We start from the raw sequence: 27,304 nt of genomic DNA, 5'->3' as shown, positions 1-27,304 counted from the left end.
ATGGCTCATCCTGTGGTGGTGACTCTGGATGTGTGCATCTGTGATGGGAGAGAATGAAAAGCTGGGGACGATAACAGCTGCACGCTCATCGGGGTCAAGTGTACACCATCGATTCTAGGAAAAATGTCTGTGAGTACCATATTAACCAGTCTGATTAGTTCTTCATCACAGTGACCATCCCCCTCTGGACATCTCAAAGACTAATCCTCAACGGGAGCTATAGTCAAGGGTCTGAGTTACAGAGGAGGTGCTCTGGGCCTCTGCATGTGGTCATGACATCTATCAGGTGGGCAGGCATCATTAGAAAGATCACAAGTGAAATAACAACACCTAAATTAAGCCATGGGCTCCTCTAAGACCTCCAGGGAGCAGATACCAACATTTTTTTTCAGTCCTACGCCCTTCTGATAAACAGTAAGCACGATACTCATACACTCCCATTAACACGCAACATTTAACAAAGTCGGTTTAGATGAACCTATTGTGTTGCCGTATCTTAACAGTGATCCTCACCACGATCAAGAACAAATGAGATCAGTATTTGAGAGCCTCCAGGAAAGACTTCAAGGGCATGGCTCAGCCCAAAGCAGAAGTCAAATATCTGTATAACTACCAAGTATCCATTGTGTTTAGGGAGAGTGACTGTCGCCTATTGTGTTTAGGGAGAGCCACTTCCTCAGCTTGCTCTGGTTGTGCCTTGACCAAGGGCACCGTGGAGTGTGTGGGGCCCTAGTACAGGGCAGCATCAGCTGGAGATATGAATACCTTTTCTAAAGCCCACAAAAGAGAGTTCTGTTTACCAAGCTGGAACCCACGGTGCCGCCTCTGCAAGCCCAGCAGGTTATCATTTCTATCTCACGAAAAGCACCATTATGGGCTACTGGCTCCAAATGAAGCAGCTGGGGCGTCAATGGGGAGGATAACATTTTTAATTGACATGAAAGCCTTTTGGTGGACTGGATAACACTATTCAAAAGCAAGGCAGGCCAGGGTGGTTCTGAGGCTTAGCGGGAGAGAGAGAAAATGATGTCGGCCACAAACATTTTTCTGCCTAACCCACAGCATGTAGACTGTACAGAAGACTTTCAGATATCTAACACACTCCTCTGTGGGAAACCACCTGAGAGAAGACTGGCCAAAAAGTACGGACAGAAGTGGACATGACAATTTTCTAACAGTCCACTCTGACCCCAGGATAGATCCAGCCAGCAGGGCAGCGAGCATTAGGCAGAAGTACCCAGGCAAGTCTGGCCTGAACTAACTGCCAATCCCTTTGTTCTTCTGTGGCTTGACTTACAGAAAACATCTGGCTGGGGGTTTCTCAGAGACACGTGATCAAGAGCCCGGGGAAGGTTTTTGTAAAGCTCTACAGCACCGTGATTGGAGGGATACGAGCACAGTGTTCAAACCCCATTGGGGACCTGTACAAAAACTGCCCGGGGTGAAGAACCATCTCCCTGGGAAGCGTCCTGCCTGAGTCAGGTGCCATGGAGGATAAACACAATGGGGCAGCCTGTTCTCCTTGTCTGGAAGCCTGGAAATGTCAGAAAGTGGACTGGACAAAAGATGACTCCCACGGCAGGCCTCTGCCTTCTACCTGTTCCCTGGGTAAAAAAAAATGTTATTTCATCATTTACTTACGCTACCAATGAGGAATACAAAAAGGCGTTTGTTGGAAGGTGTACCATTGCCATGCTTTCATATTGGTTCTACAGCACTAGAAGAACTAAACGAGCCGTTCCATACGGAATTTGTGAAGTCAGGTCCCTAGAGAAATTTGCCCAAGTTCTTTTCTTTTGCAGTTTGGGAAGGTGGGCTTGAGAGGAGGTTGATTTGTCTGTGGCTAATTCACCAGCCACGCTTAACAATTTTGAAGTTTTTTTATCCTGAAACAAACCATCACTTCATACCACTTCTCCCTCTCCCTTGCTGTTCTATATATTCTCTGACCTAAAGCCACGGGACAAGTGTAAAAGCCTCAACTCGGGAGTAGTTGTGGATCAAAGACCTGACAGTGTTGGCTTTCGGAGACAAACAGTTCTATGTGGGTCTAAGAAATGGAAACACTTTAAAACAGCAGAAAGCACAGTTAAGAGAATGTCACACGTGTACTGTGCCGGAAGCATTTACTATGGAACATGTCGTTCCCACATGCTGTTCAAACATCAACCTCCTGTAAGCAAACCCATCCTTATACACATTTGCAAAGTCATGAGGAGCCATCTGGATGAGTGACCAGTGCCATCTTTAAAGTACAGAAGCATGAACGCCCCCCCCCCCCCCCCGCCACCCCCACACCGCAGTCATGAAGTCTACAGAAAGAAGGCGGGGAAGAACCGTCGAGGTTTTTGGAATGGCCTCAGTGTCTGTGCTACAGACAAACTCGTCTTTGGACAAGGAACCCAAGTGATCGTGGAACCAAGTAAGTTGTTTATTTGTCTGGATTTGGTTGGGGTTAAGGGATCTTCCACCTAGGTGGAAGTATGAGGAAATGTGAAAGGAATATTATGGATAAACCCAATAGTGTCCAATAGTGATTCAATGGTGTCAAGGCAGATGTCTGGAAGAGGTGAGCTATGGTTAGCTGCTCCATAGGAGTTGGGGTATCTATAAAAAGAAGTAGAATTTGGGGGGTTTGAAATTACCTATGCAGCTCAGAACCTGGGAGAATTGTGCCTGCTTCACGGAATCAAGTCGAACTGTAGAAACCCAAGTGGGACTGCTTCAGCAGAGTCAGGATGCATCTGAGCCTGGGTGATCCCATAGCAGTGGCTCCAGATTTAAATAATGCTGACCTTCCATAGGTCAAACGCTTTCTCCTGGGAGAGCATAGAATGAAACCAGTGTCCTGGACACGGAGCGTGAAGCCAGAATAAGTGGCCACTCACTACAAATATGTGAGCACAGTCCTCCGTGGAAGGAAGGTGTCCAGACACTCGTGTCTTCTAGTTCAAACTGTAGATAGAATCTGTTACCGGAGAGAAATAAGGATGGAGCAGTGTGTTTCCCAGGAAGACCAGATCCAAGAATAAGAATTAAGGGAGTTTGTGGGACTCCCAACCAAGAGACACTTGAAACGTCTATGGGAAGTCCCTATGGACCTTCAGAATCTGTGCTCCTAGCTGTTCTAAAGCAGTCACAGTAACAGTGTTGAGTGTATGCTACACAAAAAGTATCTTTTAATATCATTTAAGTTGCTGACGAAATTCAACAATTTCTTGTTATTAAAAAAGATAGTGGTTTCCACTCAGTAGATGCTGTTAATTATTATAGTCAGGTAGCCGGATATTGCCCCTAAACCAGGAGTCTACTAAACCAGTAAGCTAAACTCTGCTAAAGAAGTCTAGCAATAAGCTAGTCCCAAAGAAGTCTAGTCTAAGCACCAGTGGCAGCCACAAGTCACCAGACTGGTGTCTAGGAAAGCAACAACTGCTCTCTCCCCTGCTGTTTTGACTTTCAGCTTGTTTTACAAGGTCAAGAGAAGGCTCTGGAGAGGCCAGATGGGAGACTGTCGTGGGTCAGGCTCTCCTCACTCAAAGAACTGTCGGAACCGGAGAGACTAAACATTTTCAAATCAGTTTAGAACCCATGGAAGACCGAAGTTCTCTGAGAATCACTAAAATAAAGGGTCGTTCTTAGCTGTGGTGAACAAGATGTCAGAAAGACCCTTAGCCATTACCATCTTCATGACATGTAGGGAGCTCTATTTTCTTCTTTAAAGTGAAGAAATGCCATCTCTATTGGTAGGTTATAAGACAATGGGAGAATGAGTATAGAGCATCCTGTAAGCTACAAAGCACCAATGTAATTCTTAGAATTTTATTAGGTCTAGACTGAGGGAAGAGGAATTTTACTTGAAGCAGAAGAGATGTAACTTCAGGAAGGAGAGAGCTCAGACTCAGGAGGAACGCTGGGAGCCGTTATGGGGGGAGAAGGAATCTCACTTTTAGTCCTCTTTGACCAGAGGATGGGTGCTCACTTCCCAGGGTTACAGTTGATGGCTGGAATCCAGGTCTCTCTATTCCTTGACCATTGCTCCCCCCCCCCCCCCCCCAGGCCACCTACAGTAGAGACCGGAGCAGGAAAGAGACAGCTGAGACTAAAGTTTGCCGCTTTTGTTTTGGTTACAGTCGAAGTTTGTAAAGTCGTGCCACTCAGACTTTTGCCTTTAAATTTCTTTGACTTTGAAACTTCTCACAAAACTAACAGCATGTCCCCACCCCCAGCGAGGTAGTGACCGATTTCCCTAATCTCCCTTTGTTCCCGGAGCTCTTTAATGAGTTAAAGTGCTCTGATCTACTGGGCCGTGGAGTCCCCCAGGTGCAGAATAGCAGAAATCACTTCTCAAATCCATATGGCTTAAAGTTTCCTTTTAATTATATTTTAACTTCAAAAGTGAGTGAACTTAAGGAAAATGATTTGGCAAACTGTGACAGATGGATATGACCCTCTTCCCCCTCCAAAAAAAAAGAGATGTGATTAATTGAAGTTTGCCAGACACCCAGCCGGTGCGCCACATTATTCTTTGAGCTAGAGAAGATAAGGCGCATCTAGGGGGTAGGGTCCAGAATAGTTTTCAATGGCGCCTTCCTTTTTAGCCAACCAGTGCTGGATTAATGAGGTACAGCTGCAAACAGGGCCTTCTGTCTTCTCTGAAACCAACTTTCTTTTGATTCTTTCTTTGGAAGCCCCTTTCAAGCTCTTGCTTGCAAGGTTTCCAGGAAACCCTAGCCTGGCTGATCCTATCTACACCCAGCAGCAGGTCCCACCAGGTATCCTAGGCTGGTGGATAGAGTTTACATGGAGAATAAACCCGGGGATGCCATGCAGTAAGACGCCGAATGTAAACATGTGCTTGAAAGTGTCCAGGGCAGGAGTTAACAAAAGGGTCACCGTCCTCAGAAACATCTTCCTGAATGAAAGAGGCTGTAAGGGTGTCTTACAATGCTGTCTGTTATTACATACCATCCTTACATCCAAAAATGCTTTTTGAGTGCCTGCTTTGTATCAGTTCATTTGTTCAGTCTCAAGATGATCTTTTGGGATTAGTTACCATTTTGTGTTTTGCAAACAAGGAAAATGAATCTTGTTGGGAGGAGGTTACCCAAGATCATACAGCTTAGCCAAACTCCAATTTGAATCACCTGTGTGGTTTCCGCATCTGTGCTTTTAAGATTCCTGCTGTTCCATCAGGCTGTCTCTCCACACGAGGAGGACTTCCCATGCCATGCAGAAGAGCCACCCCATCAGGACTTCACGCTATTTCCTTTCCAACAGCCCCCTCACCAAGGAAGGGCTCCTACCCCTATATTCAAACCAGATACCCAGAGAGGCATCCATCCCAAGAGGTGGAAGGCAGGCTCGTCACTCACATTGCAGCTTTAAAGTCATAGAAAGGCCTAGACAGAGATCAGAATGTCTACCTTCCCCCAGGAGGTCCTGGGTAGCTTTCTTATTCTTCCCAGTTGGCTCTTCAACAGTGCTCCTCCCCCATTTCTTTCTCATAAGCTTCTCCCAGAGCAGAGTCTTCTTCATGTGTGCAACTCTACCTAGAGCCTTTTCCCACCAGGGACCGCTATAACTTTCCCCCAGTGCCTGCTTACAATGTGAGGCCTTTCCGACTCCTAGAAGTCCCTTCTCTGCTCTATTATTTATAGTCCTTTTGTCCATCTAAAAATTACTGTTGATTTGTTACCCATCCCTCTGGGTCCATGGAGATAAACACGGTAAGATTTACTGTCCACAAGGACCTGTAAGACACCGAATGTGTTTTCTGACACGAGTGACTCAGTCCACCGGAGGACACCTCAGTTGGTACCCGTATAAAGGAGAAGGAAACCCACGGAAGTACGCCAGAAAACTGCAGCAGCAAAGCGGAGCCCGGCTCTGCAGCCCGGGGGCACGTCACTCTCACTGGTGCCGAGCACTATTTTAGGTACAAAGAGTCAGCCCAAACAGGGCGGGTCAAACGTCTTCCTCTGGAAAGGCCAATGACACAAGGTCAAACAGTGCGGCAGGTGACAACGAGGCAGGACCCAAGAACCAGGAGCAAGGGCACAAGTAGAAAGGCTCCGTGTGTAATGTTCAGTGACGGGGTCTTGTTGGGGAGGTGGCATTTGACGTGGCAGAGTGCGCCCGGCAGCTCCCCGGAGGAACGGAACTCCCAGGCCAAGGGGACGTGGTGCTCTCTGGGGTGTGTGAAGATCGGTCAGGAGGCTGTGGCTGAGTGAACGAGTGCCAGGAAACTGGATTGGAAAGGAGACTGGAGAGAGGGCTCAGTCGGTCAAGGGTTACAATGCCTATCCGAGAACTTGAGTTCGAATATCCAGAACCCATGTAAAAAGCCTGCCACAGTGGCACACGCCTGCAATCCAGTACTGGGAAGGCAGAGACAGGAGGACCCCTGGGACCCACTGGCAGGATAGTCTGGCCTAACCAATGAGTTCCAGGTTCCATGAAAGATTCTAACTCAAAAAGTTAGAATGATAGAGGAAGTTAGAATGATAGAGGAAGTTAGAATGATAGAGGAAGATATCCAACATCTACCTCTGGCTTACACACACACACACACACACACACACACACACACACACACACGACTTAACATGCATACAGAGATGATGTGGGATGGGACAGTCAGAGAAATTAAGCTCGTAATCAAGGTGGGGAAGGGTAGCTTATAAGCTACTGGAAGGACTTACACTCTTTGATTTGAAAGGGAAGGCTAGAGAATGGACTAGAGATCATAACTGACTTGGAGCAATGGTCAAGGAATAGAGAGACCTGGATTCCAGCCATCAACTGTAACCCTGGGAAGTGAGCACCATCCTCTGGTCAAAGAGGACTAAAAGTGAGATTCCTTCTCCCCCCATAACCGCTCCCAGCATTCCTCCTGAGTCTGAGCTCTGTCCTTCCTGAAGTTACATCTCTCCTGCTTCAAGTAAAATTCCTCTTCCCTCAGTCTAGACCTAATAAAATTCTAAGAATTACGTTGGTGCTTTGTAGCTTACAGGATGCTCTATACTCATTCTCCCATTGTCTTATAACCTACCAATAGAGACGGCATTTCTTCACTTTATAAGGAAGAAAATAGAGCCCCCTACATGTCATGAAGATGGTAATGGCTAAGGGTCTTTCTGACATCTCGTTCACCACAGCTAAGAACGACCCTTTATTTTAGTGATTCTCAGAGAACTTCGGTCTTCCATGGGTTCTAAACTGATTTGAAAATGTTTAGTCTCTCCTTGAGTTTTTGAGTGACAGACATGTAGGCAATCTTATGGGGGCGGGATGTTTTACAAATAACAGAGCTAATTTAGCAGTCACTTCTAAGCATGAGTATGGCATTAAAGTTTGCTAAAACATGGCATTCGTGAACATGTAGTTCCCGTGGACTCTGGTGCTACTATGCACTAGAAAGTACAGCTGCTGTGTGCGCTTGGCGGTGGCACAGTGCTCTCACTGACCTGAAGCAGAATTTGTAAAAGGTCAGGCTGAGGGAAGTCCACAACTCAATGGAGCTTTGCCATACCTTCATGTTGCCCAAAGCTTAAAAACGACTGCTCTGGGACAGGCGTTCTATCTTTTGTTACTATTGAATTAATAAATAGTGATAGTAATAATAGTAGTAGTAGTAGTAATAAAACTCCTTGCCAGTCCACATTCCTTATCTCTCCTTCAGAGGGCAAATTTCGTTAAAATGGGACATGAGAAAAGCTGGATTTCTACATGCCGTAGATGTGCCCTTCTGTTTGTCTTGGAGGCTAGCTAGCCCCTAGAAGAAGAGAAATGAGACCGTGGGACAGGAAATCCCCCAGTGGATCTCACACAGCTTGGCATCTGAAGCGAGGGCTGCTGTAAAAGGAAAAGCAAATTGGTTTTGGATTAGGCTTCCCGGCTGAGGAAAAAACGCTTCTCTTTCTCAGGGGAGCCTGTCCATCCAGAGGTCGAATCATGTAACTTGTTTTCTTCTTCTGTGACACTGTCTTTTGACACTGTCTTTCTTGACTATTTTCCTAAGTCACCAGATCAGAGGTCTCAAATGACTGAAAACTGCCTCCAGCGGGGGTAATCATCCAAGGGGTGATTTTAGAATCAGGGAAAACGTCTGATAAAATGTAGGGTGGGTTTTCAGTTAGCCTTCTTGAGCTCATGTCCCCTCTGGAAAGGCTTCATTGTCTTCCAGAAAAATGGTTCAACATCTGTGCTTTCACCACATACTGGCCCAGGCCACGGCTGTCATCCTGGTAGGGGGCGGTCATGAGGTATGATGAGCAGTTTGTTCAATGACAACTCAGAGCCAAGTCTCGTCCTATTTGGCAACTCTGTGACATCACGGAACTCTAATTTCTTATGGTTACATGAAAGAGCTCCAAGGAACTTTTTGGCTTGAACACACTATGATACTAACAATACTCCAAATAATAAGACCAAATTTGGCAAGAAACACTGCCAAGTCCAGTGTTGGGGATATCTTGTGACCAATTGAGAGACTCAGCTTTCTTTACGTATCTTTCTATCAGCCTGTGTTTGATCACAGGAGGTTGAACAAGTGAGAACTAGTGCCATTTCCAGTCCTATCACCCATTTTCCTGACTCCATGAATGGAAACTGGGATCTCGAAGGCATAAGAAAGAGGCCTGGCCACACTTGCTGTCTTTACCTCCAGGGACAGCACCTGTGGAATGGATCTAATAATACCAGCTCATGAAGTTGCTTACAACGACTGCTAAAGTGGTGTAGACACCAGTGTTAAGTAGTATAAGGTTCTGATGTGGATGGTGGTTTATATGGCTGCTCTTGAACTCCTGAACAGACCCAACTCTCAGTGGCCCTCACCCCCAGAGCACTTTGCCCTTCCCTGTCCTGCGGATGCATAATCTGTCAGTCATTAGCTTACCTGAGCCTTCCTATCACTATTTTTGCTTACAATGGCCACTGAGCAGTTCAGCAAAACCAAAATGATTCCTTTCTCTTAGGAAAAAAATGAGATCTTCAGCAAAATCTAGGGATAAGAGATGGTAGGTTAAGGAGCTAGTAGCCAAAAAACTAGGGACGTCCCTAAATGTCAACATTTAGAAGATAAAAGGAGATAAGCAGGCTGCAAAATGCAATGCTTAGATCTCAGAAACCTTCACAAGATTCTATTCCTCATGCTACCCACATCCTAATCCACCAACCCTATCCAAACAGATGAGGTGGACTGAAAGGGATGAGTAGCAAAGCAAATGATACCTAAGCTAGTGCTGTAACAATGCAGCTTAACTATGGAAGTGGGCACCCGCTCATCACAGAATCAACTTGTGCTCAGCTCCTTAGAGCAGTGGTTCTCAATCTATGGGTCGTGATCCTTTGGGGGGTTGAGTGACCCTTTCACAGGGGTCACATATCAGATATCCTACATACCAGATATTTATGCTACGATTCATAACAGTAGCAAAATTTATAGTTATGGAGCTGCAATGAAATAATTTTATGGTTGGGGGAGTCAACACAACATGAGGAACTGTATTAAAGGGTCGAAGCATTAGGAAGGGTGAGAACTACTGCCTTGGAGTTATTGTAGCACAGTTTTTCAATAAATGAAGCTTCTCCGGACATTGAGCAGGGAGGGGTCTTAAACTTGAAACTCATTATTTGTTGCAATGAATTAGAATAAAATTTGAGGACCAGTGGATTTTTCTTAAGAAAATACCCGATACATAACTGAAGACTCTATCCTAAAGATGAATAAGGATAAATCTTCTACAACCACCTTGAAAAGCTGTAGGTCAGGTTTCTGGTTCTGACCCTCTCTCTGGTCAGGGATTAGAAAACAGAAGCTCCAGCTGAGATGAGCCTCTCTTGATCTCAAAGGAAAAAGAGTTGCAGTCATGATGTGGGAAGTAGAAACAATGAAAAGACATGAAAGAAGGCATTAGATGTACCCTATCATCTATCTATCTATCATCTATCCATCCATCCATCCATCCATCTTGGTCTCTTTTCTTTCTTTCATTCTTTCGTTCTTTCTTTCTTTGAGAACTGGCATTAAGCCAGCAAGGATGACTGCAGACTAAGTGATCCCCAAGATCCCATCCTAGCCAGAGTCACACTTACCTCTTCTGTTAGCCATAAATCTGGAGAGTCTGCACAAGGCCTCAGGGACCCATATTCTCACACAGAAGCACAGCCACTGACTCCAAAACAATAAAGAAGTGATGGTGTTCTCCTGGAAGTACTACCCACTGGTAACCTGGTCCAGTGTTTGCAAATCCAGGGTCTATAGTCAGAGGTTTGGCTTCCAACAGCCAAGCACTTGAGCCAAGCCAGAGAACAAGTCTTTCAAATGGCTTCCAAAATGCCAAGGCCAACGAGGCAGCTATTATCTCTTACATGGTGACATGTGAGTTTTTCTCATTCTAGAGGAAAGAAAGAAGAGGAAAAGGTATAGGGAAGTGGTGAACCTGGCCCTCTTAAGTAACTGGAACTGTCAGCTGGGTCTCTGCCTTTCAGAGGATAATAAAACCTTAAGGGTTTTTACTTAATAAGTAAGCATTCTTCATTGCCTATTGCTCCCAGGGAAACCATGGGATCTCTTTAGTGTTCTTACCTCTAAGAACATCAGAGCAATGAAGAGAAGGAGGAAGGCCAACTTATGTGATAGCTGATTGCAGTCTGACTGATGTTTGGCAAATTGCATCTGAGCAAAAAGTACTGTGCTTCATTTTCTCTTTAAACCATTTCCACTTGAAATGCAGAACTATCTTCTGTGTTAAGAGTCAAATCTTTGAGGCTGCACTTTTTGGAGCCTTGGGGCTAAGGAGGTTGAAAATATAAGTGCTTACTCTCTGTTCTGTTAGGACACTGACCACACTTCCCGATGATGTTCTACTTTTTTCTCTGGTTTCTACCTGCAGTGATGGCAGTTAAGGTGATATGTGAAGCACAGGTGGGGAAAGTGAGAATTTCAAATCAAGCTTCCAGTTCAAGGAATGGTCCTCCTTCACTGTCATTCTTTTTTCCCCGGCTCTAGCTCTTGCTCGAGTTTGGTGATGAAATGGTGTGATCCACATAGTCATGATGATTACTATAAAACAAAACTCAATGAGGACAACACCAGGACTGACCTACATGCACTCTACAGCACCTGCCAAACACAGCCATTTTGTTACTCAACCCGCAGGTCCTTGCCCCTTTTCTAGGCTCAGTCATTAGAAAGAAAACTCATTGCTACCATGAAACTCATCTGAGTAGTGGAGGAAAAAGAGGATTCAAATCAAGATATACCATTTGTGGTTCAAGAAAAGGGAACCAAAGTATGAAAAAACGATGTTCCTCAGGCCTCCTCTCCTTGCTTTTTTCAGTCAGGGTAAGAAATTTAGAACTCTGTCTCTGTATCCAGCTATTGTGGTTTTCTTGGAAAGCCTTCCCAATAAACTAGGAGTTAAATTTTGCATCTTGAAGTCAGTTGTCTGTCAGCCTCTCTTGTCCTGCTTCAGCCCTGTCCCGGGACCTCTTAGATGGAGCCTTCCTGCTCACTTTCCTATCCAAACATTCAGCTACTATTAGCTCAAAAGAAAGGGACATTCTGTGCACTCAGCTCCCTGTCCCATCAATGACAACTTTGTAAGTCTCTGAACTGTAGGCTCTGTAGGCTGAGACGCAGGCTCCAAGGCAAGGTACAGATGTTCAAGCTCTGACTCAGGGCTAGCCCCAGCCTGGTTATCTGTAAAGCAAGGTGATAATGTGCTCCTGGGTCACCCGACAGATGTTTTTTGGAACTGGCACAAAGCTCTTTGTGGAGCCCCGTAAGTTGACTTTTTTCTATATTTCTATGGATAATTTGAGTCCTGAGACTAGAGCTACTACCCAGATTATATTACTAATTATAACTAGCAGATTCTCTTACATTTCAACAATTGAGTGGGCAGAAGGAAATGGGCCAGAGTGAGGACACTGGACTGCTAACATGCCTTTGTAACTTCTTTTATTTTTAATATATAGATACTAAAACTCTAGTCCTCATTTATTTCCTGAATCTTCAGATCAATCTAGAAAACAAAATAATCTTTTTTAAATTACACTAATAAATGCAGCCCTGGGAGGAAAGGAGTCACAGGGGCACTTAAGCTCAAACTTCCCAGGAAATGGATTGTTTTCTGCAAATACCTTTACTAAGCTGACTAGTCCACATGCCTCCTTACAGAGCACAAAAGTCCCATAGCTAGGAAAGCTTTGGAGACAAGTGGTTAACCAGGTGAGAGTAACCAGGTAGAGAAAACTTTAGGACTTAAGTGAAATCCCAGACTGGCAAAGACCCTTGAAACTCTGAGTGACATGTATTACAGATGCCACATTCTTAGAGAACCAATAAGATGCTCTGGGTGGTTCTACAGTGGATAATATCTAAGTCTGTGAGTCATAAAGGAAATTTAGAAAGGACATTCTCTTATCTTTCTGCTGTTTGCCAGCATGTAATTTTAGCACTGTATGAGTCCTCATAAGAGAATGTCGGAAAACAAAATGGTATTGTCCAAGTAAATACATTTGAAAGAAAGTGTTGAAATATAGTCATATTTGTGGAATAATAAGAGACTGTTCTCAAAAGATAAACAATGAGATTTTTCACTTAAATTTTATGTTCAAATATTTGTTTAAATCAAATACAAAACAGACTAAGTTCCAAGTGACAGCTACATGGAGTCCATTCTACTTATTTAAAAAGAAAGGGTCAACTCAAACCAGATCTCTGTTTTCTTTAGTTACCATGCCAATCAGAGGCCAATTATTTGATTAATAAACTCTTCTTTCAATTGTTTTAAACATATGGATCTTAACTCAGGGAGAGAGACTGAGAAAACATTTTACTAAATCAATGCACTGTGTTCAATTTGAAACCTCAACAAATACGTTCAGGTCTCAGCATGTGCCTGCATGGAATTCTTCAGACATCCACCTTGCCAGCTGTATTATAATGTTCATGTTATTCAGAAATAATCTGCCTGACCCAAAGTGTTAATCAATGATAATTTTTTGATGTGTTTAGATTTTAAAATCCCACACAAGCAGCTGGGCCGAGCAGCACATACTGATAATATTAGCACTCAGCAAGCTGAGGCAGGAGGATTGGGTGTGAAGTTAGTCCTAATGACTTGGAGAGACCCTGTCCCAAACAACAAAAGTCCAATCAAGCCTTCGCTGTCCAACTTCTTCAAATCGAACCGTACTCTTGAACAACTGACCAAATGAGTTTGAGCCTGCTTTGGTTAGTTTGATTCTTTTTTATTGAACAAATTTCTAACTCCTAATTCTCTTGAAAATCAACCACAATACATCTCAAGCCACAAACAGGATCATGAACAAGAAATACCAAGTTCCCAAAGGAAGACAAGTGACAAAGACTTGTGGTTTCAGCCGTTAGTGCTGAGGTTATCAGTCTTGCTGTCAGTGACTTGAGTGTGTAAGGAAAAAAAAAACAAGCAAAGTTTTTTCTCACGAGGGTTGAGGGTGGATAATTCTAAGAAACTCTTTGAAAAAAAAAGAAACCCAATCTTGTCCAGAGCTAAAGCCAACATAGTCAGAATCTTGGGAATTCGTCTCCTGCCCTGAGTGCCAGAACAGATCCCAATCTTTCATTTGAGCTTCTTGATGGACAATATATATATATATATATATATATATATATATATATATATATATATATATATATATAATTATGACATAGTCATGAGGAAGGCTTCTCAGGACAGCTTATTCTCTTGGGATAGCCATGATCTAATTATACTGTGGAGATCAGCAGGCACCTTCTCACTAAGAGTCACTCCTTTCAACCAGTTCAGACCAACTGATTTGGTTATAGCTTTACTACCATGGACCCTATTGCTAGAACTCCAACCCACCTCTGGATAGACAAATAGAAAAGTCAATTCTTTTCTACTTGCATATGCACTACCAAGATTTTCTGTCTAGTAAGATTTTCTGTTTAGCAAGAGACCTGGTGTCTTGATCACAACCCATAAGAGATAATAGTATGTTGTAATTCAACATAGTTTTCATTTGATACCAATAACCCCAGCTCTTTACTAGTAAATACTATGGGCTATGTTCACAAGAGAAATTACTATTGAAAGTCAGAAATGAATCTTAGTATTAGAAATCTGCTCACAGGTCAGTGGTTGTTTCTTATTGTAGGTAATGACAAAGCCCTTTCTTTAGTGGTTATTTAAAGATAACATAGAATCCAAACCTTGTGGACACAAAATTTATCACAATTCAGAGGCTTCAACCAGGCAGTATGAGAGAATCATTACTGTCTTTCTCAAAGCATCAAGACTTCCAGTTTTAAGGAAAGAAAAAAGTGCATACCTAGAATAATGGTGGGTTATATTCAAAGCGAGGTATGGAAGGCGAAGTAGGCAGAGAATCCAATTCCAGCACCAGCATTCATTCCACAGCCCCTCTTAGAATAAAACAAGAGATGGGTTTAGCTTGTTTTACGTCAGTAAGTACTTCCTAAGAATGATAGTTATTATCCTCTGATGGTGTGTGACTACAATCCTAACACCCAGGAGATGAAAACAGAAGAATCACAAGTTCAAGATCATCCTTGACCATATCGCAAGTTCAAAGCCAGTCTGGGATGCATGAGCCCCTGTCTCAAAAGAAATGACTCCTAGAAGGTAGCCAACCTGTAATGTTATCACTTAGAAGGCTGAGTGAGGCCAAAGGATCAAGAGTTTGAGTACAGCCTGATATACATATAAAGACTATCTCAAACAAACAGAAATAAACAAAAATTGTACAGTGGCCAGGCCCTTAGAAAAGAATCAGTGCCCACCCAAATGGAGAGAAATCTACCATTTACTCTCAGTGGGATCTCTTCCAGTCTACAGAACGGGGGCAACACCCTACAATGACTCCAACTGCCCTGCTCTGAGTTTCAGTTGATTATGCAGACCTTTCTAGAAGCCTGTGTTTTTAACTGACATAGTCTCACTATCTCATGTTAAAGAGGTCTCCCAAACTCCCATAAGGCCCCCAAGACAAGCCTGGTTGGGGTAGGCTATACCATGAGGCTTCCTAGAGTTCCCTCTTTGTCCCCCGCTTCAGTGAGGATAAATGTTAAGTTTTACTCCATTAACCACAATGCTTTGTCTGTATGCCTGCTATTGTCTCCCTGAATCCATCAACCCTGCCAACCTAGAACAACTACTCCAATCCACAGTCAGAGACAGTGAAACTCAGGAGTCCCATCCTCACCAGGGTTGCAGTTTCTGAGAGAATTTGATAAGGAGCATTACAGCAGTACTTAGTATAGGGCCATTGGTCTTACCAAAAGGAGGTGATGGGGGAACAATGCAAAATATGAGTACCTTCCACTATCTCCTTCAAAGGCTCCTGTATTTAAAACTAGCCAACTGACACAGATAGATATTCAGCCTGACCTTAGTTGTCCAGCTAATGAACAAATCATAGATAACTAAAATGGAGCTTATCCAAAAACTTGAGTGTTTTTTTTTAATGTTTGTGTGTGCACAGGTACACGTGTGAGTGCCAGTGCATGCACACATTAACACATGGAAACCAAGGGACAATATTGAGAATTATTCTCAAAAACACTATCTACATCATTTGAGGCAGGGTCTCTTGTTGGCTTGGAGTTCACCAATTAGGTGAGACTGGCTGGCCCGCAAGCCTTGAAGATCTCTTGTCTCTGCCTCCCCAATGCTGAGATTACAAGCACATACCACCATGTATGGCATTTTTACATGAGTTTTAGAAATCTGAGGCGGGTCCTCATGGTCGCAGAGTGAACACTTTACCAAATAAGCTCTCCAGCCCTTTTTGAGTTTGGTTTTGGTTTTGATTTGGTTTGATACAGGGTATCATATAGCCAAGATTGGGCTGGTACTCAAGGATAACCTAGAACTCCTGATCCTCCTCCTTCTACCTCCCAGCTGGAATAAGTGGTACATAGCACTATGGTGGGTTTATGCAGTGCCAGGGATCACATCCAGGGCCCCATACTAGATCTTCAGTTCTAGAAACTTCTTTATAGTTGTCATACCCCATCGTTCTTCCAACCCTCTCTCATTTCAGCTCCTTATTAGACTCGAAACTAACTGCCCCTTCTTTCCTCTTACCTTGTCCATACTTCCATGAAATGCTATCTAGGACACCACTAACAAGGTATAGAGTGTTCTAGATTCTAATCAACACTGGTTTAATTCTCATAATACTGTAAATTCTCATCTCAGTTGATTGTATTTTCAGAAATTCAGCCACCTACCAAACCATCTGTTTTCATCATGAAAAATGGAACGAATGTTGCCTGCCTGGTGAAGGATTTCTATCCCAAGGATGTGACTATAAGTCTCAAATCATCCAAGAAGATAGCAGAATTTGACCCTGCTATAGTCATCTCACCCAGTGGGAAGTACAGTGCCGTCAAGCTTGGTCAGTATGGAGATTCCAATTCCGTGACATGCTCAGTTCAGCACAACAGTGAAACTGTGCACTCCACTGACTTTGAACCACATGCAAATTCTCTCGGTGAGTATCTATCTTGAAGGAGCTTAGACGGGAAACTCAAGGGAAGAGAAGTGAGCAGTGCGAAGCCAGCATAGATTACTTTTGATTTAGCATTGTGCTGGTAAAAAAAAAAAAAGAAAGAAAAAGAAGGTTCTCAACTCTGGCTAAGAAGGAAATGTTCTGCATCTCTCCTCTTATTTAATCCTATCCCTCATCTTCACCAACACAGTCTTTTTCATATAAATGTCTGGCACCAAAGATATCATTTACTCCAGAACAAATACCAAAATTCCACAAGGGAGGCTATCTCATCATGCAATTGAAAATCCTTGTTCTGCCTACAAATTAGAGAGCATCTTGATGCCCTGATGATGCCAAACAAGAGGAATCCTGTCTGTATAAACAGCTGCATGACCCTCTTGTCCTCAGTTTACCAACCTAGAGTCTCCTCCTTTTGCCTCTTGGTTGCCAACATAATCTTAACTACTATTGTGTTTTTTTCTAGATAATATAAAACCACCAGAACATGAAAATGCCACACAAACTTCAGAGACCTGCCATGGCCCAAAAGGTTAGTTCAAATCAAGTGGTTAAGACAAATTCTGTCATCAACACATGAGACCACAAAGCATCAAATTTCAAAAGAAAACAACAACAACAACAACAACAAAACCATACTTAGCCCACTGGTTCCCTCAACCTCCATCCCAGTAGAGCTTGCCAGGCTGTGAGCCAGTGTCTCCCAAACTGGCCTGTCTGGGTGGGCACAGGAGCCTGAGGGCTCTGAATGCTGTCTCGCACCACACTGGGTGTGTAGGTCAGGAAGAACCATGGCCATTTGGGGCAGACTGGTGACAGTTGATGGCACTGTGGAAAGAAATTTGCTCTCTCCTGAAGCCGCTGTTTTACTTTTATTCCATCATAGTTCACACCAAGAAGGTAAATATGATGTCCCTCACAGTGCTGGGGCTACGAATGCTGTTTGCCAAGAGTGTGGCCATCAATTTTCTCTTCACTGCCAAGTACTTCTTCTTCTAAGGTAAGAAGTGGTCACTTCATAGTCCCAGCTCCACCCTAATTATGCCATAAATGGTAAAGGAGGTTTGGAAACAGTGACAAACAAGGAAAGTGTGGTGGTACTGTCCCATAATGTCAGCACTTGGGAAGCTGAGGCAGTAGGATTATTGTGAGTTCAAGACCAGCCTGGTCTATATAGTATCAAGCTGGCTAGGGCTATATAACAAGACCTTATTTCAAAAAGAAAGGAGGGAGGGAGGGAGGGAGGGGAGTAGAGAAGAACAGAGAGAGAGAGAGACAGACAGACAGACAGACAGAGAGCGATAGGCTTGCCAATGAAGCCTTGCACTTCCCTGGGGTTGGAGAGATTACTCCGCAGCTAAGAGCATTGACTGCTCTTCCAGAGAACAACAGTTTAATTCCCAGCACCCACATGACAACTCACAACCATGTGTAACTTGAGTTCCGGGTATCTGATACCCTCTTCTAGCCTCCAAAAGCAACACACACACACACACACACACACACACACACACACACACACACACACACACACACACGATTCACAGACGTACATGCAGGTGAAACACCCATATACACAAATAAAGTAGAATACTCTTCTCCCTTATTTTCCCCAGTATGTCCAAATGTTCATCAATTTCTGTTCAAGGAATGACCCTAGATTCTGAGAGTGGGGTTGATCAGTAAGTACAGCCAATCGTTCCCAAATGGGTGTCCAGCCCCACCTGTACGTCACTCTCAGTCCAGAGGTCACAGGCAGCACAGCAGTATGAAGAGTGTTACCCTAGGCATCAGAAAAGCAAGTTTTAGTCCTGACCTTGTGACGAGATCCCTGATCCCACGGCCAGCTTCCTTACCTTCTCTGGGTCTGGGTTTAAGGATGGTTCCCAGAAAGCCAGTGGGTTTGATTACTACACTGACTAGCAGAACCACTGCCATGCTAGCAGGGGCGTGTTCCACAATGGATTAACCATGTCTGTAGTGGTGCAGCTCAGTAGCTACCCGCCACCCCAAAATGATATCACCCCTGCAACCCCTTCCAGTCCTCAGGGTCTATGATTCTGTAACAACCTTCCTTTTCTTACAGGCTGGCTGGCATGAGGAGACTACAGTTCCTGAAAGAAAATCAAAAGCTTATGAACACGCTGTATCCAAGGCTTCCAACTCCTTCGTGCTCCAAACTGACCCGCCACCACCGCCTCTAAACAGCTGCTAACAAAACCAGCTTTTCTGTGAAGGCAACAAGCCTAGCTAATCCTCCGGTCTAGTAGAAAACCAGAAGCCCTGGGGAGTGGGGTTTGTGGGCCTGGCTTTACACACTGCTTTTATAAAGGCTCGGAAAGCTATGAAAACATAGACCTATTTTATTTTCCCCTTATAACTGGTATACTTTGGAAATGGTGTTCCATCCTTCTTTATTTACCCAGAACTAGAAAGTGGGGACCAGTAAATCAGCAGCTTAATTACCCAGGAGGAAAATGGTCTTGGGAAAGAGAACATGTATCTTTTTAGCTTAACGTGGAAAGCTGCACTCAGCCCGTTCCTAGCCAGCGCCCCACTCCTCCTCCTCTCCTGAGGCACGGATGGCCCACCCTCTGGATTTGCCCACACAGCCATGCAGGAGAGTGTTCCTAGCAGCACCCGGTGCCAACGACTTGAGCACTTCCTGCTTCTAATATTTTACAATCATGTTTAGCTTCCTCAATGCCCTCCCAGCAGGCAATAAAGCTTCTGCAATCACATCTAATTATTCTCCACTCTAGTACCGAAGATGAAAGTAAAACACAGAGAGGAAGGACACCTCTTTCTGTGAACTGCCTTCACGTGGACAAACGGGCTGAGTCCCAGGCGCAGTACCGGGGGGTGCAGATTAACACCTGTGCCCGGCCTGTCATCGACTCATTGTGCAAGCGTTTTGGAAGCGGGGACAGGAATGTGACCTCTCTTTTTTCCTGGGAAGGCAGCACCTTTATTGTCTTTTGCCGGCCAGTCTGTGCCCAGGGCTTCTGACATCACTGGGCACAGATCCTTTCACCTGGATCTTTGATGTGCCTTCCTGCCTTTCTTCTCAGGCCTGCCTCTGTTGCATTTATTAAGCTGCTGGCCTCTGCCTTCACTCACTGTGGACTACCAGGGCAAGGGGCACTCAGCTCTGTTGAGCTATTAGTCTGCTGGAAGCCAGGCTGAGCACGTCAGTCACACCACAGCTTCCTGATCCCCAGGCCCCAGATGCCTGTCTGGGGGGCTAGGCCCTGGTTTCCTGCTGCTGTTAGAACAGCAACACCTTCAATGTGGTGTTCAGCTCTGTTAGTCGCAGCTCAGCGTGGCCACAGCTTTATTGGTATACCCACGAAGGTAGCAGGCCTTAGCAACCCGGCACTGTGGTTTCCTCAGCTGCTATGAGAAGTATAAAGCAGGGGTCGCGGTGTGGCATGTGAAAGAGCAATTATCACTGGCAATTCTCCAGCCACCTTCAACCACAGACTCCGAACCAAAGGAGGGAGTCACTGGGTTCAGGGAAATCTAGATGGATAGGCCAGCTCTACCCAGGGAACAGCAATCACAGTACTCCACACCTCACCGGGTATCGTGCAGAATGCCTAGTCCCAAAGCACTCACTTCTGCTCCCTTGCTGCGACCTCAGGATGGTATTCTGAAGTTCTTGGGAAAAGATCACATCCTCATGTTTCAAGTGGAGCAAAACATTTGCCCTGTCAGCCCCGCCCCAGAAAAAAAGGTTTGTACTTTGTCAAAAGTCATTCAGTGAGGCAGAGATATTGCTAGGAATGGAACCAAGGTCTCAAGACTGTCAGCCCAAAGTTGCTGTCCCATGAGCTCACTACATCACCAAAATGAGGACAATGTGTCGATCTAAATGTCACTACATTGAGCTTCAGGACTGCCTCTTGTCAGCAACAAATGAGACAACTCTGACCCACCAAGCTAGGAAAAACTCCTAGCACATCACAGGATTATAAATTTCTTCCACCAAAATGAACCTCCAAAAATTTTAAATTACTATTTTAGTTAGTATACAAATAGCAAGTTTGATTATAAGATTTTCCTACAGGTATGTCATTATCTTGTTCAGATTCACCACCACCCCCTTATTCATGCCCACCCCCTCCCACCAGCCCTCTCCCTCCCTAAAATTATTCTTCCTCTGCTTTCGTGTACGTGTGTGTGTGTGTGTGTGTGTGTGTGTGTGTGTGTGTGTGTGTGAAGACTGAAGCCAGGAGCCACGAAAGATTTGGCTGCCTTAGGATGGACCATGAGCTGTGGTTCCCTCACCTCATCCTCTCTGCTGCTCCACAGAGTGGCTACGTTTCACTTACTGTGTCTAAAATGCATGCAAACTCCTGCCCAAATTCACCCAGATAAAGCCTCCTAGGATCTAGCTGCAACAGAGTTCTAGAAGTACAGCCTGGCGTCCCTGGCTATCATGAACCAGCTGTGAAACTGTGAGACCATTTCTTACTTCTGGGCTCTTCCATCCCTAGGATTGTGTCTAATAACTCTGATGGTATGTTTAAGAAGCAGATGTTACTAGAAGTAGAGAAAGGTGAAACCGTGTCTCAGAGACTGAAGGGGCATCTGTTTCCATATCACACAGCCAGTTTCTCCTGGAGAAAATGGTCTTGTCTCCAGAGCTATTGAGCTCCACATTCAGCACCTTAGAAAATATGTTCAGTTCTTAGACAACTGGCCAGGCATATTCTTCAGCAAAGAGAGAGGATAAAATAAGTAAAACTAGGTCTTTAAAGAATGCCCAGGACATAACAAGATACAGAACAAAGGTAAGAGAGGAGCGGATTAAGAATCCACTAGGAGTCTCCAAATGAAAGCTTACTTATGCACAGTAATGAGTAGGCAATGGCGGAGATAAACTAAAAACAGTGATGGTGACATCCTTGGTCCAGCCCCTGCACCATTCTGTTACCCTCACAGCAGACAGCACAGACTTGAGGAGAGAGAGTGTGTGTCCTCAAGCTGTAGTTCTCCACAGTCAACCATAAGAGACTCGAGTGACAAAGACCCAGTGAACCCGAAGTGAGAGATGATCTGCACCTCGGAAGCCAGCATCTTCCTGGCTGTGGCCCGGCCTTTGCTTAGCAGTCACTTGAGGGCACCACTAAAGGCCAGCCTGGAACAGAAATGACTGAGAAGGAGGCCTGACAAAGTGGCAGGTGACTTCCTGTGGAAGGGGGCCACTCCTAAACTGTGCTCCTGGGGTTTAGGTACAGGCTTCCTGAGCAATTACACCACAGTGGCACCTGAGGCACAAAAGTAAGTGGCACTGTCTTCAAGAGTCACTGGAGAGATCACCAGGTGGAAGGTTCGATAGACCTTGCTGTGTTTCACAAAAAATCGACCTTGAGCAAAATCTGCGTCATAGAATCTAGTATCATCCCTATAAAGAATGAACTGCAAGGTCAGGTCTTGCCTCTTGCGATACCAAAATAAATCCGGATTTTGATTATACCCGTCATAAGTGCAAAGCAATGTTACTGCACTTCCACTTGCCACTGTCATGTTGGGGGAGCTCTGGATCAGTGTGATACACAGCACATCCTTGTCTGTGAAGAGGAAATGAGACAATAGTAGCTTTTGCATTTTCAGACCCTGGCCAGCTCAGAGGAACTCAATGGAGAACAGGAATGGAAGTCACAGGCAGAGAATGACTAGACACTAAGCATGTAAGAAAAAGAGAGGCAGAGCCAGGCGGTTCTCTGTGAGTTCGAGCCCAGCCTGGGCTACAGAGTGAGTCCCAGGAAAGGTGCAAAGCTACACAAAGAAACCCTGTCTGGAAAAAGAAAGAAAGAGAGAGAGAGAGAGAGAGAGAGAGAGAGAGAGAGAGAGAGAGAGAGAGAGAAAGGAAGGAAGGAAGGAAGGAAGGAAGGAAGGAAGGAAGGAAGGAAGGAAGGAAGGAAGGAAGGAAGGAAGAAGAAGGGACCAAGCCTCCGAAGGTCAGAGAAAGAGAAACTGGGTGCAGAGCAAAGGAAATAAGCCTCTTACAGGCGAGCCAAAGGCTGACAGTCAAGCCAAGAATCATCCTTTAGGGCAGTGCAGGAGGCAGAGCATGGAGGAGGGCCGCTGAGGTCTCTTCAGTCCTCACAGGACTTTAAACAGGAAGGAGACAGGAGGGCAATGAGGGGAGGCAGGCAGCCGCTCACATGACTGTCAAGTGACTGGATCAGCTGAAACTGTGAGGTAAGGGCCTCTGACAAGGAACTGTCGTGGTTTACAAACCATCTACAACTGATACTTCTGACAATGAAAATGAATTGCTTAAAAATAAATAAATAAATAAATAAATAAATAAATAAATAAATAAATAAATAAATGTGAGGAGGGGGGGTGGAGGGAAGGCCAGAGTGAGGTCGAGAGAGTGGGATAAGGGAAGGAAACTGCAATCCCCACAATGGTATGCTTTGGCATACTTAATTCATAAAGCAACCTACTCTCCATTCCTATATTCTCTGATCATAGACTGACATCTGTTGTGGAATATTATTTTAAGATGCGTTACATTTGTTTATGCTGCAGAACATTTATTTTAATGATGCAAAGATGTGCTGCATTCTTTTTTGTTGCATTTGTTTAACTCTGAAGCTGTGTTACTTTGCCTGTCTGAAACACCTGGTTGGTCCAATAAAGAGCTGAATACCCAATAGCGAGGCAGAAGAAAGGATAGGTGGGGCTGGCAGGCAGAGAGAATAAATAGGAAGAGAAATCTGGGAGAAAAAGATCAGAAAGCGAGAAAAGAAAAAGGAGGACAACAGGGACCAGCCACCCAACTACACCGCAAGCCACAGAGAAAGAAATAAAGAAAGGTATACACAAATAGAGAAAGACAAAAGCCCAGAAGCAAAAGGTAGATAGGATAATTTAAGAAAAGCTGGCTAGAAATAAGCCAAGCTAAGGCTGGGCATTTATTTGAGAGCTGGGTGGTGGACCCCCCAAAAGAGCAAAGAACAAAGAGTAAAAAGTAAATAATAATAATAATAATAATAATAATAATAATAATAAACCAACTACAGACACCAGCTCATGAATCACACTTCAAGTAGCCCTGTCTCAGGGACCTGACATCTGTATATTGACCTTGTAGAACTCAATAAACAGAACAAATTAGCAAGTACCTGTATAGTATTCAATATGTAAAATAAACGAGTAAGTCCCTTACTCCTCCGAATGAAGATGGTGAAAAGATGGCCAGACAAGATTGTTTTCTAGCCTTGGACCCTAGAAGTCTTTGGTTTCTGATGCTTGGGGGGGGGGTGCTTACTGACCCTGGCAGCACTCAGTGCATTGTACAACATGGCTTCCTGTCTCTTGGAACTGTCTACAGCTGTAAAATTACTACCCCAAAGGGAGCTTGCTGGCAAGGAGAGAACTACAAGCTTGCTGAGGTACTGTTCTGAGAAGCCCTGTATGCCTTGGCGGGCTGGAGCCCCTGAGCTACCCCTTCCCAGTCACGTACCCCAACAATATGGTTTTCCATGTAAGCCATGACTTCGGAAGTACTGCTCTGGAATCAGAAACACTAATTCACTCCTCACCCCTGCCCCCGTGAGTATCGGCAAAGGCTCCCTCCTTCCCTCCCGTTTCCCTACATCTGCTTCACCAGTAAGACACGTTAGTACTTCTAATCACCAGCCCGTCTCCTTCTCCCACCCCCCACTGCCCCCTCATGCAAACATCATCATCTCCTACAAGGACCACTGCGAAGAGTCCTAACCAGTCCCGTTACATCTGCTCTTGTCCTGAACGATATATTTTCCAGGTCCTTAGAATGCTAACTGCCTCTCTTTGCCTGGGTCTCTAAGACCCTGCGAAGCTCTGTGGCCCTTGCCTCCTTTCCAGCCTTACTCACATGTACTCCTTGCTTTCTCGGTCTGCCTCTGCTGTAATAGCCTTTCTTGTAGTCCTCCTTCTGCCTCCCTGTTCTAGCTATCTAGAACTCTAATCCTAATGCTTCATTCACTCCATCCCAGTGAAATGTCCCTGGCCACTCCAATTAGTCAGTTACTCACTGCCACCCTGGATTGCAACTCTGTTGAAAATTTCCCTCAGATTGCTATCTGAAACCATCAGATTTGTAAAAAAAAAAAAAAAAAAAAAAAAAAAAAAAAAAGAAAGAAAGAAAGAAAGAAAAGAAAAAAAGAAAAAGAAAAAGAAAAAAATGCAACTTTTTCTTCAATCTCAACACATATGCACAACACACACACACACACACAAACACATACATGCACATGCATGCATGCATGAGCTCCGCAAGACTAATGATAGTATTCATCTTTTTGCTGATGTGTCTCTAACCCATAGCTTGTCATTCAATAAATAGATGTGCCATAAAAGAATGCTGCTTCACTGAAAAGCTCACCAGTGAGGCTCGGTGGTGGGGTACTTGCCTAGCATACATGAGGTATACCAAACATCCATCTCCAGGGGTCGGGGAGAAAGGGAGAAAGAAGGAGAAGGAGGGGGAGAAAGAAAAGAGGAAAGAACTCAGCGGCAGCATGAACTAAGTTGCCAGGTGTGTCAAATAAAAGTACAAGAGAGCAGTCCACGCTCTCAAAGAAGTGACAGCTAAAGGTTTGCTAATATCTGGAGCATGCCGTATTTGGGACATCACTATACATCTTTCAAAACTTGTTCTGTGGTGGTAATCTAATTGTACTGAATTATTATTTTGATTGTATGTTAATAAATAAAGTTGTCTGGGGGTCAGAGCTATTAGAGCCATAGCAAGAGTGTGGCGGTGGTGGCACACGCCTTTAATCCCATAAGATCTCTGTGTGTTCAGGGTCAGAGCTATTAGAGCCATAACAAGAGTGTGGCGGTGGTGGCACACGCCTTTAATCCCATAAGATCTCTGTGTGTTCAGGGATACAGTCAGCATTGGAGACATATACCTTTAAGACCTAGGGGGCTGTACATTCAGACAGTGACGAGGCAGTCATGTGTTTGGGTTTACAACCAATGAGAAGGCAGAACAACATACTTTAAAAAAACTAACCGACAGGAAGTAGGTCTCTTTTCGCGAAGCTGGGACAGCAGAAGGAAGGGTGAGATTTAGCTCTGAGCTCTGACCTCTCGACTTTCTCTTTTACATTGTTTCTGTGTTTCTTATTTAATAAGACGGTTGGTTACATCAACATCTGGCGCCCAACGTGACAAGAATCCATTAAAAACTGCTTGGCTTGGCGGCAGGTCCGCTTTCCCGCAAGGGCGGCAGGCGGCCCGCGGCGGCGGCGGTGGCACGCGGCGGCCGGCGGCGATCGGCTTCTTAGTCCGAGCCTGGGTCTAGTTCTGCTTGACCTCAGGCTGGACTATCGGTGAGCTGCTTGCTTAAATCCTGCTTGCTTAAAGCCGGTGCTACAAACAACTCAGAGTTGCCCTGCCGAACAGAGCCTTGCCTGTAAAGCCAACGCACGTGGTCGGAGCTTAAGGAAGCCAGACCCAAGCCTTGATTCGGCACAAGAGGGAACACGTGGCTGCATTTAAACTTTAGCCAGCTACGCTTTCTTGCTCTCTCTCTCTCTCTCTCTCTCTCTCTCTCTCTCTCTCTCTCTCTTTCTCTTTGGATTTACACCTGGGACACTAGGTGGCTGTTTTGAAAATCCCCTCGGATTTCTACTGTTCTAACGCAGATTTGGTAAGTCATAATATATCAGATATTTTAAAGGAAACTATCTAAAAGAGAATTTTTTTCCACGTTTAAAAAAGATATGGGTTTTATGTGTACATTGGAAGAAAATTGGTTTTTGTTCGAAATTTTAGGCAGTCTGGCAATGGAACAACTATATAATATTAGTATTGGTGGAATTATGCACCTTATCACTATAATAATCCACATTTTAATATTTAAAAAGATAGTCAATTTAAGTGCCAGGATAACAGCTTTAGAAGAACTTGCTAAACCTGTAAAAATTCAGACAGAAGAAATTAACAGTGAAGTTGTTTCAAGTCGGGATCATAAGGTTGCAGAAAAGAAAGCCTGTTTTCACACAGTCACCCTTAATTTATCCTGTAACCGTACAGCAGATGCCTGATCAAATGGCTACACAAAATAATTGGGCTCCAATTGAAATGTTGGATTTAAAAAGGTTTAAGGAGGCAATAGTATCTTATGGCATGCATTCCCCATATGTAAAGCAAATGTTAAACTCTTGGTCAACATATAATAGGATAGTACCACAGGACTGGCGGGACCTGGCACAAGGTGTTCTGGAACCCAGCCAGAGACTTCAATTTCTGACTTGGTTTAAGGAGGAGGCTAAAAACATAGAAAAACAATGGAGGGATAAAGGAATACAAGTTTGCCAGGATCAGCTTATGGGCGAAGGCCAATATGCTTCAGCACAAACACAATGTTTATATGATGTCCAAACCCTAATTTTATGTCGAACGGCAGCCTTGAATGCATGGGACAAAGTTGAGGAACCAGGAAAAAAATCTGAGTCATTTACAAAGGTGAAGCAAGGCCCAAAAGAGTCTTTTACAGATTTTTTACAAAAGACTGGCTTCAGCAGTAAAGAGAATGGTCTCAGATTCAGAAGCTGGTAAGGCAATAATTGAAGCTTTGGCATTTGAGAATGCGAATGCAGCATGCAAAACAATAATCAGGCCATTAAGGGCAAGATCTGCACCTATGGAAGATTGGATTAGAGAAACAATTAATGTTGAAGCTGATGAGCATGATGATACATGGTAGGAGAAGTAATTTCAAAAGGTTTGAGGGTGTTAA

At 44.3% G+C, this 27,304-nt stretch overlaps 1 gene segment (V, D, J or C); it reads left to right on the top strand.

Annotated features, from left to right (window-relative positions):
• The first annotated feature begins 2,262 nt into the window (after positions 1-2,262).
• Positions 2,263-22,292, top strand: LOC114684604. The segment is given in 5 exon segments: positions 2,263-2,422; positions 16,255-16,533; positions 17,018-17,083; positions 17,438-17,551; positions 18,638-22,292. Coding segments are annotated over 4 exon segments (618 nt in total).
• Positions 22,293-27,304: the final 5,012 nt, after the last annotated feature.

Source organism: Peromyscus leucopus, chromosome 9 (assembly GCF_004664715.2).
Source record: "Peromyscus leucopus breed LL Stock chromosome 9, UCI_PerLeu_2.1, whole genome shotgun sequence".
NCBI lineage: Eukaryota > Metazoa > Chordata > Mammalia > Rodentia > Cricetidae > Peromyscus > Peromyscus leucopus.
The sequence above is the reverse complement of the archived record's forward strand: the minus strand, read 5'-3'. Positions and strand labels throughout refer to the sequence as shown.